Genomic DNA, 15,111 nt, shown 5'->3' on the forward strand with positions numbered 1-15,111 from the left:
GATTCAACCTCCAAAATATATTCCAAATTATCTACTTCTCTCTAATCTCTGCTTCTACTACCTTGATCCAAGCTACCATCATCTCTAACCTGTTTACTAATGTATTTCCTGATTGAGCTCTCTGCCTAATCTCTTGTCCCTGGTAACCTAATCTCTTTAGAACAGCCAAGTACCCTCTTCATTTTACTCCTACCTTCTGGGTTCAATTTCCTTCTTCTTGACAAATACCATTTTTAGTGGTTCTTTCAATAAGCTGTGGTGGTAAACACTTGGTTAGTGACTAAAATCATGGTTATCTTAGTGTTGTTATTTAACCAATAACACTTGGTTATTGATTAGAACTATGGCCAATGGGCCATAGTTACTTGCATGTCAATTTAGTTTTCAGGCATAAATTCTGTGTCCAAATTATGTTCCTGAATGTAAGAATACCTCCCAACACAAATTGCCCACTTTAGACACTTAGTCTCACTCTTATGTAAATAATTGTTTTCATACTTGGTTGACAAGATCTATTGCCAATCTGTGCTTAAATTTTCAGTTCAGCCAGGCATGGTAGTGTGCATCTGTAGTTCCAGCTACTTGGAGGCCAAGGCAGGAGGATCACTTGAGCCCAGGAGTTCAAGTTCAGCCTGGGCAACATAGCAAGGCCCCCTTCTCATCATCTCTAAAATATAAACTAAAATTTAATTCAAACAGTTTTTTTCTAATGAGAAAAATCTAATCTAGACATTAAGAAAATAAAAGTAACACTCCAGCTAAAGTTAAGGATATCATTTGCTGCCTGAATGGCCTTTAGCTAACCTTCCTAAATCTACCACCCCTGAATTTCATGCTCCTAATTAGCAAAGACCCCCGGCATGTACATCTGGGATATGATGTAAGTCGTTTCCTTAGGACTTCTAGAATCATCTCAGGAATCCAACTGTGTCTAGCACAGCTGGGATTCTGTCCAAACCCCAACTTCGGGTTTGGATAGGCAGACTGAATTTGACATACCTTTCTTTGCACACTTAGGAATGCTATTCATCTGTATCAGCCTTCCTTTACCCTTCCAAGTCCTTTTGGATCTTCTCAAAGACCTTACATAACTAAACTGTATTCCTCAATAATCCAGGAGTCAATCCTGAGAGCCCTCCAATCCACTCCAGAGTTCAAGGGTGTAGACAAGGAGTTGGCAAACTATGGCCGATGGGCCAAATCCAGCTTGTTACCTGTTTCTGTAAAAGAAGTTATACTGGAAAATAGCCACACTCATCTTTTACATGTTGTCTATGGCTGTTTTCAAGCTACAACAGAGTTGAGTAGTTGCAGTGGAGACCATATGGCCCACAAAGCCTAAAATACTTACCATGTGGCCTTTTACAGAAGTTCGCTTACCCCTGGACTAAGCCATAATATCAGATTTGTCTGTGGTTGTCAGACATGCTAGTGACATATAGCCATTCCAGCCAAATACTGGAAAGGTTTGGTACTCTGTATAGTAACTAATATAGGCCTGTTAATATATGTGTGTGTGTGTGTGTGTGCACACGCGTGCATATGTGCATGTACATATGGTATGGAAAATGAAAATCCCAACACTTGTTAGACTGTGGTAAAATGTCATGTCCTTCTCTCTGGAAAATTCAGTTAGAAGCTTCAATTGTTTTAATGCTTACGCTCCGGTTATATCTTAATTTGCATTACCTCTCCCTTAAGTTCATGTCCTTTGTAGAGACACGGATGAAGCTGGAAACCATCATTCTGAGCAAACTGTCACAAGGACAGAAAACCAAACACCGCATGTTCTCACTCATAAGTGGGAATTGAACAATGAGAACACTTGGAGACAGGGTGGGGAACATCACACACCAGGGCCTGTTGTGGGGTGGGGGGGTGGGGGAGGGATAGCATTAGGAGAAATACCTAATGTAAATGATGAGTTAATGGATGCAGCAAACCGACATGGCACATGTATGCATATGTAACAAATCTGCACGTTGTGCACGTGTACCCTAGAACTTAAAGTATAATGAAAAAGAAAAAAAATTTTGCATTACCTCTCTTTTTTACTAAGGGAATCCTATCAAAGTTGTCTTTTCATGCTTAGGATGAAACTGGCCCCAAGATCAAACTTCTACTTCTCATGAAGAGAAAATAATTGAAAACAGAAGCTGAAAATAGCTGCTTTCTCTCCTGATCACATGTTATTTTGCTGTAAAGAAACTTCTGGACTATTAGCACTTAGAAAAATCACATCTACATTTGCCGACACATTTTTCCTAAAGTTAAGATGAGTTCATGAAGTCCTCACTGTTAAATTTTTAAATAATCATGTTTTGGAGAAAACTGATAAATACCTTACTTTATCGTAATCACGGAATGATACAGTATGGTTATGTTTATATGTACCAGAACGGGGTAGTCTTCAAACAGCTTTGTTTCTTTTCCTTTTGGGAGGTAATATAATCCCAGAGAAGTAAACTGACTAAGAATAAACCTCACAAGATTGGGAATGGTTCCAAATTATTACCCCCTCCTTGCTTTTTCATAGTACATTATGAATTTCTCATCTGTGACTATTTAAATTATTTTTTTCCCCTTTCCTGCTTATATCACTTCTGAAGAATGATGCTCCTTTACTTAAAATTTTTCTACTCACTTTTCACGCCTTGCTGTAGTATACTTATTCTTCTGTTCTTTCTGGAGGAGGAAGGCGTGAAAACTAGTTTCTCAGAATGTGTTCCTGGGACCAACTCCATCACCTGGAGTATATAAATGCAGATTCCTGGGCCATGCCCCAAAGCTATTAAATCAATCCCAGAGATGGGAGCTGAGAATCTGCAATTTTAACAAGCTCCTCAGGTAATTCTTAGGTACATGAAAGTTTGGTAGCCATTGGCATAATATTTTAGAACGTAGACTTTGAAGTCATCGAGACCTGGGTTTGAATCCTGCTTTTGTCATATTAGTGTCATCTTGGATAAGTTACTTGAGCTCTGCTTACCAGTATTCTCATCTAGAAACTGAGAAGCAAATAATGTAACTGCTTAAAGGACAAACACTAGAGCTAAGCTACAGGGTTTGAATCTCAGCTCCACCAGTTACTAGCTGTGTTACCTGAAGCAAGTAACTTAATCTCTCTGGGCTATAATTTCTTCATTTATAAAACACAGAAAATAGCCTGCCTAGTAAGTTGTTGTGAGACTTAAAGGGGGATGGGATTCCCCCCCGGGGCACATTTGACAATGTCTGGAGACTTTTTTGGTTGTCACCACTGGGAGGCAGGGGGTAGTTCCAATGTCCAGCCTTTAGCAGGTAGAGGCAAGAAGTGCTGTTATAATCCTGCCATGTGGATAGCCCTCCACAACAAAGAATCACCTGGCCCAAAATGTCAATAGCCCCACTTTTGATAAGCATGGCTTAAAACAGGCACATAATAAGCACTATGTAAATTTTGGCCACTATTATTATTTGCTGTTATGGGAATAATAAGCCTTACTCAGAGTGTTATTGTTTGAAGATATTTAAGCACAGTGCCTAGCATTCGGTAAATGTAGGGATAGTGGTGGTAGTGATTATTATTAGGAAGCCAAATATCTAGAAACACAGTCAATCTGTAGCTAGAGCAGCTTCAATTTAAGGAAAATTTTTTTGGAAATGTAAATTATTAACTTTTGGTTTGTTTGTTTAGGATTTTCGAAAGTAAAATACATCTGTAATCATTAATACCCTACCTTTCAGTAATAGCTGTTTTTTTCTTCTAACTAAAAGTAAAAGCAGTTTTACTTCTTCATCTTCACAATCAAGTATTTATTGCTGGGTTTCTGCAGTATGCCAAGCTTGCCTTAACAGTGTGGTGGAAGGAACATGGACATTAGAGTTGCATGGTATCTATTCAGATCCCAACTCTACCACCACCTTAGTACCCATGTAATTTTTGGCAATTGATTTAACTTCTTTCAATCTCAGTTTCCTCATCTGTAAAAAGAGCATTATTGTATCTACCTCCTGAAGAGTTTTCATGAATTAAGTGGAAAAATGCACAGTTTGTGCAGTGCTGAGTAGCTGTGTGTTCTGAGTACTTATAGGTCCCATTCCTGCCCTACATCCATTTCCTCAGTCAGCCTGCAACGTTTTTGGAGTTAAGTGTATGTGATCATTTCTCAGCATCTCCCTACTCTGACTCAAAGAGCAGAGGGAGATAAGAGGAAAGTGAAAAAAGGTGCACTGACTTGCTTCTCCATTGCTTCTGGGCATTCAGGTAAAAAAGTCCGGGGCCCCAGAAAGGCTGTTCCAAGGGTCGGGCGCAATGGCTCACTCCTGTAATCCAAGTACTTTGGGTGGCTGAGGCAGGCGGATTACCTGAGGTCAGGAGTTCAAGATCAGCCTGGCCAACATGGCGAAACCCCGTCTCTACTAAAAATACAAAATAATTAGCCGGGCATGGTGGCAGGCGCCTGTAGTCCCAGCTACTTGGGAGGCTGAGGCGGAAGAATCGCTTAAACCCGGGAGGCGGAGGTTGCAGTGAGCTGAGATCGTGCTACTGCACTCCGGCCTGGGCCACAGAGCACTGTCTCAAAAAAAAAAAAAAAAAAAGCCCGGGGGTGGTGGCTCACACCTGTAATCCCGACACTTTGGGAGGCCAAGGAAGGTGGATCATCTGAGGTCAGGATATCAAGACCAGCCTGACCAACACAGTGAAACCCCATCTCTACTAAAAATACAAAAATTAGCCAGGCGTGGTGGGCACCTATCATCCCAGCTACTCGGGAGACTGAGGTAGGAAAATCTCTTGAACCTGGGAGGCGGAGGTTGCAGTGAGTAGAGATCATGCCATTGCACTCCACCCTGAGCGACAAGAGCGAGACTCCGTCTCAAAAAAAAAAAAAAGAATGAAAGCCTGTTCAACATCCTTCCTGGGTTAGTCCCCTTGGAGAAGGCTATGGGTGTTTTCTTCTAATACCTTGCCTTTTCAGGAAATGCATATCAGTATCTCACCCCATTCTTTAGCGTGAATCATGGCCAAAATTATGATGCTAAGGAGCTACTTCTGTTATTGAGAATGGCAACCATATTTTATTGCTGTTTTCCAAAATTAATTGGTATTTTCTGTTAATTTGCACAGATGCCATTCTGACTTTGTATTTCATAGGATTTTGAAACTGTAATTTTTCTTAGTATTGTGAAAGTGACAGTGATTTACAGAAGGCTATGTTTTTATATGCTTTGTTGTCTTGCAATCTGGTGCCTTAAACACACTTTTAATTTGCTATTTGAGTCTGTTTTTTAAAAAAAATGGATCTGTACAATTTCAGAAAATTAGAGTTCATTCAAGACCTTGCACATGGCTTCCAGTCTTCCCCATCTCGAGACCTAGCTACTTCATTCACACCAGTAAGAACTACCTTTGTTTGACCAGACTGTGTTAGAAATATTAGCAGAACTCATCAGATATCAGATAAAGGTTAATCTCAGTTCAGGATAAGAAGTTCAACATTTTCAGTTAAAGACTACAGAAGGCTTAGCAGAAAATTGGAGACACTAGATAGTGATCAGTAGACACACACTTCTCTATCTGAGAATGTCAATGATTGGAAAGTGTGGCAAAATCAAGTTGATGACCTGGAAACTAAAGATTAAGAAATGTCACATTCGTAGGAGGTCCTAGAGGTAGAGAGACAAAAAGAAATGGGAGTGCTTTGTTTTGTTTTGTTTTTTTCTCCCTTTCAATAGATTACAAAGGTATGGGATTTGATAACTTTGAACTCTCTTTTTCATGTGTTAATGTAGATCCCACATCTGCAGAGTTCCGTTATCCCCAGCAACCCCAGAAATACGCAGCTCTGGAAACCAGTAACAAAACCATGACATTTTGTTTCTAATGTGCTTTAGTCTGATTTTTCGGGGTAAAAGGAGGTTTTAAAAGTCACACGTTTGCTTACTGGCTGTCGTGGGCAACTAGAGACGTGTACCTGCTGAAGAGAGCTAACAAATGGAATTCAGAATAACATTTGCCCCAAGAGGCAGGTAGTCTCTAGAAGTCAGATTTCACTTATTGTCCCTTCTGAAGCTGAATGAAGGTGGTTGAATTTGAAGATAGGATTGAACTGAAATTGTGGAAACCCTTTTTAAAAAGTACATTCAGACATTTAACAGAATTTTTACAAAAATCTGTCTTGAACGAATATCCCAGGGGGAAAAAAAGGATTATTTCATTTGATGGTGTAATGATTAATCTCTACCATCTGGGGAAACCAAGTGAGCTTCCCATAGGAGATTGCTTCTGCAGCTTTGAATTATGTATGAATATGGCAGACTGATGAGATATAACCTTCCAAGGGATTTGTTTATATAACAGACAAATCTGTAACAATGTAACTGTTTCCTTTGAACACCTTATATTCATTCTGCATGTTGAGAAAATGATTTGTCTTTGTGGAGATTATGAGATGGTTTTTTAAGTATTAGGTCAGACATACCAAATCTCAATTAAAAACTGGTCATTAATGGAAAGTTGGTTGAAGAATTTAAAGTATAGTCACACATATGTTGTCTTCTGTGTTGTCTGTCTGTGAAAGCAGAAGGAATGCTGAAGGTTCAGGACAAAAAGTAGGCCAAGTCAGAGTTTGACCCAACCTGAAGATCAAGGACCTAGATATAAACACCATAGTTATTACGGTAGTACGAGTGTTTCAACATGAATTAAAATAGCAGAAATGTAAAAGCCATAACTTCCTCTTAGTGGGCCATTTGTCACTTAACAATTTTGTTTTATAGTAGTGAATATCAAATTGTACTTAGCCTGAAAAAAAATTAGATACACTGGTCATTATTTGCCATTTTAAGACATGTGCTAACATATAGTATATAAGAAATTCTCACAGATTTCTTGTAATTTTCATTCTAAATAATTTTTTTACCATCTGTCTCATGGATAAAATGGGGGAAATTTTTATTTTTTCCACTAACTCTTTCCTGATGCCATCAAGTTTGTTCAGAAAATCAAAGCGATAGGGAAACAGTACCCAGGTTCAAATTCCCATTTTATTGTTTTCTCCATCACATTAAACATCTCCTAATGAAATGTTGGTGGTAAAACATTTTGTTAGGAGATAAAGCTGATATTTGTAAAGTGTCACTTTAGTATTTGAGTTTTCTGATTTTATGTCCAAATATGGAACAAATCAATGGTACTTTTTTTTTTTTTTGAGATAGAGTCTCTCTCTGTCGCCAGGCTGGAGTATAGTGGCAAGATCTTGGCTCACTGCAACCTCTGCCTCCCAGGTTCAAGCGATTCTTCTGCTTCAGCCTCCCTGATACCTGGGACTACAGGCACCCACCACCACGCCCACCTAATTTTTGTATTTTTAGTAGAGACGGGGTTTCACCATGTTGGCCAGGCTGATCTCGAACCCCTGACCTCAGGTGATCCACCTGCCTCAGCCTCCCAATGTGCTGGGATTACAGGCTTGAGCCACCACACCCAGCCTTAAACTCCCTTACTAAATTAATGTGCCTAATGATAAATTAATCAGAGATTTTCCCTTTTTTCTTTCTTCCTGAATGATTTGTCTGTTTATGTTGTTTATATATAGTGACTGAATCAACCTTCTCTGATACTTTTCTCAATTTTTTTTATCTTTTAGTCATAGTATGTTATCATATCTAACCTTGAACTCTGAGAACCTCTCCCTTTTCCCCTGTCTCTCTTTTATCTTTTTTTTTTTTTTTTTTTTTTTTGAGACACAGTCTCACTCTGTCACCCAGGCTGGAGTGCAGTGGCACGATCTCTGCTCACTGCAACCTCTGCCCCCTGAGTTCAAGCAATTCTCCTGCCTCAGCCTCCCGAGTAGCTGGGATTATAGGCACCTGCCACCACACCTGGCTAATTTTTGTATTTTTAGTAGAGATGGGGTTTCACGATCTTGGCTGGGCTGGTGTTGAGCTCCTGACCTCGTGATCCTCTCAGCCTCCCAAAGTGCTGGGATTACAGGCGTGAGCCACCGCGCCTGGCCTCTTTTATCATTTTAATCATACAAAGAGCTATTCTTCCTTCAAGCATTAAGACATGACATATCACTGATGCATTTTTAAAGTTCTTACTCCTTTTAGAGACTGCTGTCACTGTAAATGCAGATTAAACGTTTTAGCATCCATTTGCAAATCCATGTGATTTTACTTTTATCAGCTCTATTTGCGTAGTTCTTTAGAGTTGACAATTACTTTAATTGATTTAATATACCAGTGCACTTATTTAAAATGTGCTCATAAAAACCAATCTTTATCTGGAATATAGGCTGTGCTGCCTTAGTTTGCAACGGGTTAATAAAACTAGCTTTCACTTTGCTTGGTTCCCCAAAGGTAATTTGGCACATTTCCCAGACCAAACCAGTAAGGTAAGGGTCAAGGTGCAGTGAGTGATATTCAGGAACAGAATCAAGCCTTTTCTCATGGTTTGCCTAACTTGTAGCTCTCCAGAACTCAGTGGAATCTATGGTTTATCTGAGTTTCAGAGCATGATTAACAGACTCGAGAAGGCCCTGTGAAATTTTCCTTTAATGGGGAATTGTGTTAGTGAGCACAGCGGGTGAGTTTTCTAATATTTCTTGCTTCTAAGTATTCATGTTTTATTTTGTGAAGCCCTTCAGAGTACAGAGCTGTGTTATATGTACACATGTGCAGCAGGCCCAGGGAGTTCCTCATAGGTTAATAGCAGCAGCTCTTTCTGTGGTTTTCACTATAACTGAGCTTTGTTGTTAATAGCCCATTGCCTAGGATGAAAACAGGCAAGTGAGGATGGAATCGTGGCTTCTGAACTCTTCACCAACCCTTTTTGACAAATGGGAAGGAACACTTTCTTTTAGCAATAACCAGGAGATGGAGAAAGAAAGAAGGCAAGAGTAAGTCTGAAGAGATTAGGAGCCAAGAAACAGCTATTCAGGAAACCTCTAAAGCTGACTTTAGAACAAGAAATGTCTGGAGCTTTAACATTTTTTTTTCTTTCAAGTGTGGGGGCTGATTTTGTTTTGAGACAAGAGTCTCTGTTGCTAGGCTGGAATGCAGTGGCACGATCTCGGCTCACTGCAACCTCCACCTCCCAGGTTCAAGTGATTCTCCTGCCTCAGCCTCCCGAGTAGCTGGAACTACAGGCGTGCACCACCATGCCCAGCTAATTTTTGTGTTTTTAGTAGAGACAGGGCTTCACCATGTTGGCCAGGATGGTCTCCATCTCTTGACCTCGTGATCCACCCGCCTCAGCCTCCCAAAGTGCTGGGATTACAGGTGTGAGCCACCGAACCTGGCCAGGGGGCTGATATTTTTAAGGGACTTTATATTTATTGCTTTGAAACTAGAAATGGTTTCTATTAACTTTTGCCAGAAATCATTTTCCCTTTCTTGAAGCATGTTGATAACTACTCAGTAATATACACTCTTGACACGAAGTGGTGCCTGAGTGTCTTGGAAGTGTCACTTTGTTTTGTCTTTGCTAATGCGTGGAGATAGATCACCCATGTTACGTTGATTTTATGGTGCTCCATATTATGAGAAACCAACTTTGTGTGGAGCCCCTCTTTTGGGTTGATGACCAAGGGCAGCCCATCGAGAAGAGGCAGTATGCTTTACTGTGTGAGGCCTCCTTTATATATACTACTCTCTTGATTGCTAGAAAAGTGATTCCTTCCAACCTCACCACTGTCCCCAAGAGCCAGATCCCCTAATGGAACTTCCAGCTCATTGCTTATTCCCAGCGTAGAGAGACCTCTAGCTCTGCCAACTTTGAAAGGATATTTTTGAAGTTGTATATCCAGCAGACATCAAGGCTTATTTTTCTGTCCAGGCACATGCATAATTTCCATAATGAAAAATTGATAAGAGGGTACTCCTTTGCCTTTAGATCTACTCCCTTAAATCCACAGGCGATATATGTTCTGATGGCACACGATCAAACAAAGTACCTCTTTAAAGAAACTGGTAAATGTCACCATGACTCACTGCCAATTGAAAATCTACAAATAACCTGTAATCATATATAAGTTTCCTTTCCTTCCTTATTTCTTTTTTTCATAAAGAAACCAGGAAAAATAGCTAATGAATGTGTGATAATCTAGGAATACTTTTCAGTGGGCCCAGCAAACTTTAAAGATGTATGATTTTGAATTCATTTAATTGACCAGTCCATTGAGATTTTCTAACTAGGCCAGTTTTCTCCACCAGCAACAGAATTGGCACCGTTCAGGCAGATTGGGGAGTGGGGAAGATGGGAAGAAGTAGCTATAAGCATATGAGCAGGCAATGATAAAACAAGATTGGTCATATACTGGTATGCAGCCAGGAGGATGCTTCAGATTCATTTTAATAAATGAGATTAACTAGACTGCGAACTTTCTTTTCCATTTGCCTTCCCTGCTGCATGCAGACAGGCAAAGGTTAATGCTTCTATTCTCTTGGCAACAAGACCTTCCTGGCCTCAGTGTACCTACTAAAACAATGGCTTAACTTCCTTATGTAGATAGTTTAATCTCAACTTTATTCCTGATCCTGATCCTGATTTAGTACACACTAAAGTGTGTACTAAATACTATATATAAATTAAAACTATGTAGTACAGTATTTGATATTTACCATAGTATTAGAATACTATAATTAGTAAGTATGGTAAATACCTTACTAAAACTTGAGTATATTTGTCTTTAGCCAGTTAAAGATTCAGCTCCTTCTACCACCAACATCACCACCTCCCACCTAAATAAAATGTTTCGCTCCTTGACTGTTATTCGCAAGCTCTCTTGCAGGCTACCATACCTGCTCTATCAAACTGGGTTCTCAATATGTGCAAATCAAGATAAATAGAAGTATATGCCTAAATGAAGTACTGCCTTGTGTTCAGAGAAGTGTATTGGGGCTTATGACCCATTACTGTGACTATAGGACCAGTTATTTACATTTATGGGAAGTATATGCCTTCCATAAATCTAAATTTTAGTAGAACCTTTCAATACCAGTGTGACAAGTGGTCTGATTTGTTTCAGTCACATGACCCATGAAGTAACAGAGGATTTTTCTCCTCGGGATCCAAGAACTGTTGTTGGGAAGCAAGATGGTGGGGGCTGCACTTCAGTCACAACAGCATTGTCCCTTCCTGAACTGGAAAGGGAAGATGGAAAAGAAGACATTTCAGATCCTATGGACCCAAACACTTGTAGTGCAACATACAGCAACTTAGGTAAGTGCAAATGTCCAATACACAGTATTTAAACTTTGCCTTTTTCTGTACTAGCCAAATTTTCTGTTTTCTTGGAGAGATGGTTTTTATTGCTCCATGAAGCAGAAGTTGGACCATAGGAGTTACAAATTTTAAGTCACATCAGAAAAACATTCTGATGTTTACTAGGCATGTATTAAACACCGGCACCCATGAGCCCTGTGCCAAGTGCTAAGGGTTATTAACACTGCTTTGAGGGACTCACCTGGGGGGAAAGAGGTGAACTTGTTAATTATTTCAGTGTAATATAAATACAGTGATAGAGATATACATGGTATATTTTTAATATTACACAGAGGAGGGTGTCAAAAGATACCTTTCTGGAGATAATTCCTGAACTGATTTAACTAGTTGACAAAGGGGAGAAAGAATATTCCAATCAGAGGCAACAATATGAGCAAAATCATGGAGATGCATGTAGGCACCACAAACATTTAGTGTTGCTGAAATGTGAAGTGGAGAGTTAGCCAGTGTCATGCATTTCAGGCTAAAACCTTAGACTTTTTGCTGTTTATGTTAGTGAGCCATCAAAGATTTTTAAGCAGAGGAATAACACAATTAGATTTGTTTTTTAAAACATCCACCCTGCAGGCTACTATGTGAATGTGGATTATTTGGTAGCAGGAAATTTGGTAGTTAGATACTATTGCAGGACCACACAAAGGAATGAGAAAGGGAGGCCTCAACTAAGATAGTGGGAGGGGGGACAGTAGACAGATTTGAGAGATATTTAAGAGGAAAAATACACAAGATTGGATAATGTAAAGAATCTATAATGTATCCCAGATTTCTGGCTTGGATCAAGCAGACTCAAGAAAGTAAAGATCCCTGTCATTGGAGGTATTTAGGCAGAGGCTGATGGACCATCTCTCAGAGGTATTGTGAGGAGGATGCTGCACTACAAAGAGGGTTGAGCTAAATTACTTCAGAGGCATCTGCCAATGCAAAGATTCTGCAATTCTCTGATCATCTTCACTCGTCTTCCTTGAATGCTCAGTGACTTCTTACCTGTCTCCCTTGAGTGCCACACAGTTTCCTTCCTTCTGAAAAGCAAAGCCTGAGGCAGAATAAGGATTTCTCAGTGCTCTTCTTCCATGAAGTCAGGAGAGAGGTGAGTAGCCTGGACTACTACATGCAGAGCACGAGCAAGATTCATATGAACCACTGACCAATCCTTAGACTGTTTGGAAACCAGTGGCATGTATCATTGAAGTATTTTTTACCTCGTTTCTCATCTCTTTTCTTCTTTGTCCTTTTCCTTTGTCAGGTTATTGTAAGGAACAATCTAACACTAGCTAGTGTACTTGGAAATAAAGGAGTCCCTAAGAAGGCCAGAAGATTATGATAACACTGTGGGAGATAATACTTTAATATCTCTTTTTGGGAAACTCAATCATAACAACCCACATGCAGTTGAAAATACATTTCGTAAGAAGAAGACTTCCATTCTAAGTTCCAGAAGCTTTCTGTGATTTGGGAGTAAGGGAAACCTACTATAGTTTACCCAAACTACTGTCTTGGATACCATTTTCAAGTTGGAACAGATTTTATCATCAAACAGCTTATTGGACTTTTCCCATTATTTGATATTTTATGAGGCATATTATAAAATGAAAATGTACTGTTTACTTACTGTATACCCTCAGACAGCATAATATATCAGAAATTATAATATCTTCTAGACATTCTTATTAAACCAAAATTTCTTTCATGATAGCCTCAGTAAAATATTTAATTTTTACTAATTGTACCATATTTGATGGTATCTCTATAAATTTTTATTAGCTGACATTAGTTAAAATTATTTCATTGTCTTCTCAGTTATGAAGACTGGTAGAAAAAAAAATAAAGCATTGCCTCTGTGAATATTCTAAGTGCCTAACATATATTAGCTCATTTAATCCTCACAACCATCCTAAGAATTATTATCCCCATTTTTCAGATGAAGAAAGTGAGGCAGAGTGCTTTGCCCAAAGTCACAGAACCAGTAGGAGTTGAACCAGCTGGAATCCAGTCAGTCTTAGCCACTAGACTTTAATGTCCTTAATCACTAAATTCTTGTAAAATACTGAAGGGCTCCTACTGTTTTCCTTTTTTTAAAAAGAAGTCACGTACTTTCAGACATAAAATTTAAGACTTAAAAAAAATCATCACTTTGCATTCAAAAACTTAAAATGGTTATAGATGCCCCATCAGAAAGATAGCTTTCTCTCTATCTGTTGCCTTCCTTTTAAAAGTATGTGATGCTGCCAGGCACAGTGGCTCACGCCTGTAATCCCAACACTTTGGGAAGCCAAGGTGGGCAGATCACTTGAGCTCAGGAATTCAAGATTAGCCTAGGCAACATGTCAAAACCCCATCTCTACAAAAAATACAAAAATTAGCCGAGTGTGGAGGCACGTACCTGTGGACCCAGCTACTTGGGGGCTGAGTTAGGATTATCCTTGAGCCCGGGAGGTCCTTGACACAGTGAACTGAGATTGCACCACTGCTTTGCAGCCTGGGTGACAAAGGGAGACACTCTCTTAAAAAAAAAAAAAAAAAAAAAAAAAAAAAAAAAGTGATGCCAATAAGATATTGTCCAGTTTTCCTTAAGTGCTCAAGTGTCTATATACTTGAGTCTATAGGGTATAATACATTGTAATACAAGGTTGCTTCTTTGGAAAGGTAATAAAGTTGACTCCAGTAGTTCTAAGCTAAGGGGGTTTTGTTTTGTTATTTTTCCTAATGAAACAAGTATTTTAGATGGCATTTGGAACTTTCCTTTTTTAATACGTTCAACAAGTCATTTGCATGCAGTTTTAAACTACTCCTTTCAGTAATGTTTTATGATTTAAAGACTTGATAACTTTTTTAAATGGTGTGTTTCAACACTAAAAGACAGCAAAACCTCCTAATGCAATGGCTTTAGATCCTTTTAAATATTCCAGAACCAGTCCGTAAAGACCACTTTCTCTTTTTTCTTTTCTTTGTTTCTTTAATAAGGCAGTGGATGAATTGACAGATGTGGAAGAAACTAAGGGAGAAAAATTCAAGGCTTACCATCATTTTTACTGTGGAATTTGTTTCTGAAAATTACATTGTGAAGCAGGTTTAGGAAGCAGTGTACTATAGCAGGAAAAAAGACAGATTTGAGGGATCCGTGGGATTTAGGTTTCTATAACAGCTGTGTCATTGCCCACTTGCATGATTGTGGGCTGGCTATTTAACATCCCTGAGCTTCAATTTCCTCATCCAAAACGAAGGAATAGTGACATCTGCTTTACAGGGCTAGTGGCAGAGAAGTACTTGGTACATAGAAGTCCTTACTAGTTGTGAATTCCTTTATTTCTCCCCAAAAATATACTCTTCTTTCTCCTTTTAAAAAAATACTTTAAATTTTAAATTTTTTTAGAGACAGGGTCTTGCTCCGTCGCCCAGGCTGGAGTGCAGTGGCGCTATCATAGCTCACTGCAGCCTCAAACTCCTGGGCTCAAGCGGTCCTCCCTTCCCAGCCTCCCGAGTAGCTGGGTCTACAGGCATGCACCACATGATCAGCTAATTTTTTAATTTTTTTTTGTAGAGATAGAGTCTCCCTATGTTGCCCAGGCTGGTCTCAAACTCCTGGCCTCAAGCAGTCCTCCAACCTTGGCCTCCCAAAGCACTGGGATTACAAGGGTGAGCCACCATACCTGGCTTCCTTCCCCTTTAAATATGTTAGATATGATAGCCAGAAAATGTAAAGTGGAAAGGATTTAAAATGCTTATTAAATGGCTTAAATAAGCAGAACAACAAAATGTAAATCTAAAATATTGTGGGCTTCCTGCACAACTCATGACCAAAGATGTGAAATGAAAAACAGACTACAGGATCCCCAAGGTAG

The 15,111-nt window shown here is 39.3% G+C and overlaps 1 protein-coding gene across 16 annotated transcripts in view; it reads left to right on the forward strand.

Annotated features, from left to right (window-relative positions):
• The window catches only part of PEAK1 (pseudopodium enriched atypical kinase 1), a 292,413-nt gene that overhangs the window by 241,056 nt on the left and 36,246 nt on the right, over window positions 1-15,111 (forward strand). For all 16 annotated transcript variants that reach the window (XM_058427924.1, XM_058427920.1, XM_058427915.1 and 13 more), the window contains one exon: window positions 11,016-11,209. In XM_058427924.1, the coding sequence (XP_058283907.1) occupies window positions 11,016-11,209 (194 nt within the window). The remainder of the gene's footprint in view (window positions 1-11,015; window positions 11,210-15,111) is intronic.

The sequence above is a fragment of the Hylobates moloch genome, unplaced genomic scaffold (genome assembly GCF_009828535.3).
Source record: "Hylobates moloch isolate HMO894 unplaced genomic scaffold, HMol_V3 SCAFFOLD_14, whole genome shotgun sequence".
Lineage (NCBI taxonomy): Eukaryota > Metazoa > Chordata > Mammalia > Primates > Hylobatidae > Hylobates > Hylobates moloch.